The following is a 5,965-nucleotide window of genomic DNA, read 5'->3' on the forward strand; positions in this document are numbered from 1 at the left end:
GCTGTGATCGGTTAGCTGGCCCTGTGTGCTGTGATTGGCAGCACTTATTGCGTGTTTGGGAAATTCATAAACGTGAGTTCTGCTCAGTGTTTAGGGACCATCTCTAAAGTAACAGCTAACACTTAATGGCCACCGGCGTCACTAATAACAGAGGTTTTCTAATTCTTACAGACAGTACCTTTTACTTACTGCTCACTTGCATTAATGCCCATTTAATAATAGTTTCCTTAAAGATTGTTTCTCTTCTTAAGGATCCTGACATAAAGAAAAATGTTGAGTGACATCTTCTACCCTGACAACCCTAAGAGAAGGGAGCAGCTCATCCGCAAAGGGCAAGAGCTTCGAGATCTGATGAAGAACAACTTCAGAGCCACCAACCAACTGAATGATGCTATGAACAAGCACTTGAGTTGCTCCTTCGAACATATCACCCTGAACGAGAGCGCTTCTCTTCGGGAGAACTGTACTCTGATAATGGGATGCATGTGTAATATAATGGTAGTGGTAGAGAGGATTGACAGGGAGCTGAAGGAGAAGCTGGAACCCACCATGTACGAGAAACTGAGAAAACTGTCTCTGTCTTCTGCAGACTTTAAAGCGATTTCAAAAGCTTTTGAAGCAGTTTGTGGTATTGCAACTGTGGAATCTACTGTTTTCGCTGGTTATTTAATTGATAATGTAGTTACTCTGGCAAACATAACAAAAACGTATGCTATAATTGGAGCAGGGAAATTTGCCTGTGTTAGGTTGGCAGTGGTGTTCTTGGGGATCGACATGATTGTGAAGGACATCATTGGGAAAATCGAGCGTGATCAACTTAAGAAAGCCCTAGAAGAGTATGACAAAGTTTTGGATGAATTCAGGCCAGCGTCTGAACAATATCAGGATAAAATTACCTATGTCAGAGTCAAAATTGAGATGGAGAAAGAAGACATGCTAGTTTGAAATGTTTCTTTTTCCTGCCTGAAATGTTTGCTGGAATTATGAATTCATAATTGTTGTTACGTCTTTGTGCTTAAAAAAGCATGCAGAAATATATGAAAATTTAGCTTAAAGTGACAATGTAAAATAATATGTGGAATGTGGAAAAATCAAAATAAATCACAGTTCTGCAATTAAAGGGTCATAAAACCATGCGTGATTGTCCACTTCTTCCATAATACAAATATGACATAAAGAGATATGTGCTGCTATCTCTCACTCTCTCATCATTTGGAGACAGAATATGCACAGTGGTAATTACTGTGATATCAACAAAAATATATAAAATGAAACTAAATGAAAAAATGCATGTCCTTGTCAATCATTACTGAGTCAATGAAAATCACATTGAACTACAGGTTTGTGTTGCTATACACACACTTTCAATCCCCTGAATAGAATCTCTCACAACAACACAAATCTGCAAAACAGGTGTTGTCTTAAGCACACTTGATGCAGCTGATCAAGGGCTTCATTAGTTGCACCAGGTGTGCTTGTATTTTATATAAAATTAAATCAATGCATATATTTAAAAAATATATATATATAAATATATAGGAGAGACAAAGGTCTTCTTAACAATTTTCAGTTTTGTTTAAGATAATTAAAGCAACAGTTTTTAAATAACGACAGAATATGAAGAGTATGGTATTTGGGGTAAAAAAGTGCCCCTGCTGTTGGGGCTAAAGGCACAGTAATTAACATGATAATTAACAGACGGCTGACTTTTCCATTTGTTGAACATGACATGGTTAGATTCAGATGGTAAATATCATATATTATGTTTTTGTTGTTATACTGTACATATACATTCAATTATTATTGGATCTCCATCAATGCTTTCAGAATCTTTACTTATTAAAATGATTTTGTTTCTGTATTTTAAAATATATTTTTTATATTAACATTTTATTTATTGAAAAAAATTCAAAATAAGCAGAAAATAATTGCTAAAGTGATTGTTTTGAACAAGTCTTAACTTAGCCATTATTTAATAAAAACATTATTAATAATTCTTCTTCACATGTGCAATGTTTAGTGGGTGAATGCAATGGATAGTAGGCCTACTTCGGACTATTTAAATTGAGTAGTGTAGCCTAACTTTATATATGTTTGGTTGGCTTATTTTATTTTGATAATGAACAGGCTGAATTTGTTCCTTATGACAGCAGAAACGAGTGAGACATCATTATGAAACTATAAAGGGTCTATTTTTATTTGTGTACAGTCACAATAACAACAAAACACTGTGCTTTACAAAATAAAGAAAAAAAACAGATGTCGCGTTCTGCCATATAGGCTATTGATGTCCTTTTCATGAACTTGTTGCATTAGAAAATTTGACTTCATCAAAAGTCATGGATGAAATTGAATGCTAAATGCTCATGTAATGAGAGATATTTTGAGTGTGACATTTTTAATGCTGATATAATGTGTTAAATATAATACTTTAAAAATAAAGCATACTTAAATTGTCAGTCAAATATTGAAGCATTCTTACACGAGCATGACTGCTCATATTTGGAAAAGCAGCAGGCTTCCAAACGTGATATAGCTTTTGTATAACTGATTGTCACAGTGTTTGGTTGTGTTGCCCAGGACTGGCCACTTGAGGGCGCTATCCTGTTTCTATGTTTTATGTGTTTAACTCCATTTCCCATAATCCCTTGCTTGTCATTTCTGTTCTTATCATGAGCACCTGTTAATCATTCCTGATCATTATCACCGGTTGTTAATTACTCATCATCTCATCTATATATACCATGCTCACTCTGTCTGTCATTGCTACTACATTGTATTTGTCTTCTCAGTCCTGATCTTGATGTTGTCTATAGTTTACCGTGTATCTGTTCCTTGTGTTTGGATTACCTTTTGGCCACGTTTTTGTTCCGTTTTGATATTTTGTTACTTTCAATAAAACTGCAACTGGATCTTACCTTGTCTCTCCGGGCATTTCATAACAATTGATGTCCTTTTCATGAACTTGTTGCATTAGAAAATTTGACTTCATCAAAAGTCATGGATGAAATTGAATGCTAAATGCTCATGTAATGAGAGATATTTTGAGTGTGACATTTTTAATGCTGATATAATGTGTTAAATATAATACTTTAAAAATAAAGCATACTTAAATTGTCAGTCAAATATTGAAGCATTCTTACACGAGCATGACTGCTCATATTTGGAAAAGCAGCAGGCTTCCAAACGTGATATAGCTTTTGTATAACTGATTAATAAACAATATGAGATACTATTACCTGACACTTTGTTTTTCCTCTGTTCCAGTCAAAACCACAACCAGTGGTGATTCGCTCCTGAATGACTCTGTGAACGAATCGGTTGAGCGAATGAGTTAATGACTCGTTCATTAAGAAGGAATCGGTTGAATGAATGATTCAAACTGGCTTATAATGCAGTCACTTGTCGCCACCTATTGGTGTAACTGTGTAGTGGATATATAGGCAGAGCCGGGTAGTAACTGATTAAATGTAATCTGGATTACGTAATCAGATTCTGAAAATTAAGTACTTGTAATTAGATTAAATTACATTTTAAAATACTTGTAATCAGAGTTACTTTTTTATTTATATTTTGTTACTTTCAATAAAACTGCAACTGGATCTTACCTTGTCTCTCCGGGCATTTCATAACAATTGATGTCCTTTTCATGAACTTGTTGCATTAGAAAATTTGACTTCATCAAAAGTCATGGATGAAATTGAATGCTAAATGCTCATGTAATGAGAGATATTTTGAGTGTGACATTTTTAATGCTGACATAATGTGTTAAATATAATACTTTAAAAATAAAGCATACTTAAATTGTCAGTCAAATATTGAAGCATACTTACACGAGCATAACTGCTCATATTTGGAAAAGCAGCAGGCTTCCAAACGTGATATAGCTTTTGTATAACTGATTAATAAACAATATGAGATACTATTACCTGACACTTTGTTTTTCCTCTGTTCCAGTCAAAACCACAACCAGTGGTGATTCGTTCCTGAATGACTCTGTGAACGAATCGGTTGAGCGAATGAGTTAATGACTCGTTCATTAAGAACGAATCGGTTGAATGAATGATTCAAACTGGCTTATAATGCAGTCACTTGTCGCCACCTATTGGTGTAACTTTGTAGTGGATATATAGGCAGAGCAGGGTAGTAACTGATTAAATGTAATCTGGATTACGTAATCAGATTCTGAAAATTAAGTACTTGTAATTAGATTAAATTACATTTTAAAATACTTGTAATCAGAGTTACTTTTTTATTTACATATATTCACACAATAGCAATACATTCTTAATTGTTATCCCTAATTATTCTTCTTATTTTTATGACTTAATTAATTATTAGCTTTTCAATAAACTCGCAAACCCACTAAAGTTCCTTCACAAACCCCAGTTTGGGAAACCTTGACATAATGTAATGCTTAATTCACTTTATGTTGTTAATAACATCAAACGGAATATATTTTCTTTGCATTTTAATATCAGTGTGATACAATATTATCCTATTTAAATCAATGTGATAAACGAGTTAAAGTAATCTTTAACCTAAAATGTTTAATGTAATGGATTATGTTACTAACTACAATTTGTGTCATGTAATTTAAATGTATAAGAACTCAAATATTGCAATTTATCGATTTTTTATTTTTATTTTTATTGAACTTCAAAAAACACAGTCAAAGTACAGTTAGGACTACAATAATACACATGAAAACATAAAACACAAACAAAAATAATAATAATATGTATACAAAATACACATACAGCCAGGGGGTGGGCTAAACATTATGTAAATATATTAAAGTACTTACAAATGGAGACAGTCTCCCTTTTCACATAATGGACTCTCTCTTTTCTAGCATTTTAGATACGGTTGCTCCTTTACGCTTAAGGAAGATTAAGGAAAACAGTAATATGAGATACTATTACCTGACACTTTGTTTTTCCTCTGTTCCAGTCAAAACCACAACCAGTGGTGATTCGCTCCTGAATGACTCTGTGAACGAATCGGTTGAGCGAATGAGTTAATGACTCGTTCATTAAGAAGGAATCGGTTGAATGAATGATTCAAACTGGCTTATAATGCAGTCACTTGTCGCCACCTATTGGTGTAACTGTGTAGTGGATATATAGGCAGAGCCGGGTAGTAACTGATTAAATGTAATCTGGATTACGTAATCAGATTCTGAAAATTAAGTACTTGTAATTAGATTAAATTACATTTTAAAATACTTGTAATCAGAGTTACTTTTTTATTTACATATATTCACACAATAGCAATACATTCTTAATTGTTATCCCTAATTATTCTTCTTATTTTTATGACTTAATTAATTATTAGCTTTTCAATAAACTCGCAAACCCACTAAAGTTCCTTCACAAACCCCAGTTTGGGAAACCTTGACATAATGTAATGCTTAATTCACTTTATGTTGTTAATAACATCAAACGGAATATATTTTCTTTGCATTTTAATATCAGTGTGATACAATATTATCCTATTTAAATCAATGTGATAAACGAGTTAAAGTAATCTTTAACCTAAAATGTTTAATGTAATGGATTATGTTACTAACTACAATTTGTGTCATGTAATTTAAATGTATAAGAACTCAAATATTGCAATTTATCGATTTTTTATTTTTATTTTTATTGAACTTCAAAAAACACAGTCAAAGTCAGAGCCGGGTAGTAACTGATTAAATGTAATCTGGATTACGTAATCAGATTCTGAAAATTAAGTACTTGTAATTAGATTAAATTACATTTTAAAATACTTGTAATCAGAGTTACTTTTTTATTGATTACTTGATTACATATATTCACACAATAGCAATAAATTATTCTTAATTGTTATCCCTAATTATTCTTCTTATTTTTATGACTTAATTAATTATTAGCTTTTCAATAAACTCGCAAACCCACTAAAGTTCCTTCACAAACCCCAGTTTGGGAAACCTTGACATAAT

At 32.5% G+C, this 5,965-nt stretch overlaps 1 protein-coding gene across 1 annotated transcript; it reads left to right on the top strand.

The window, feature by feature from the left end:
• Positions 1-270: 270 nt before the first annotated feature.
• On the top strand, positions 271-945 carry LOC107717330 (single-pass membrane and coiled-coil domain-containing protein 3-like). The gene has a single exon (XM_016524032.1). It carries the CDS (start codon positions 271-273, stop codon positions 943-945), a length of 675 nt encoding a protein of 224 aa, XP_016379518.1.
• Positions 946-5,965: the final 5,020 nt, after the last annotated feature.

Source organism: Sinocyclocheilus rhinocerous, unplaced genomic scaffold, assembly GCF_001515625.1.
Source record: "Sinocyclocheilus rhinocerous isolate Xijiao unplaced genomic scaffold, SAMN03320098_v1.1 scaffold991, whole genome shotgun sequence".
NCBI lineage: Eukaryota > Metazoa > Chordata > Actinopteri > Cypriniformes > Cyprinidae > Sinocyclocheilus > Sinocyclocheilus rhinocerous.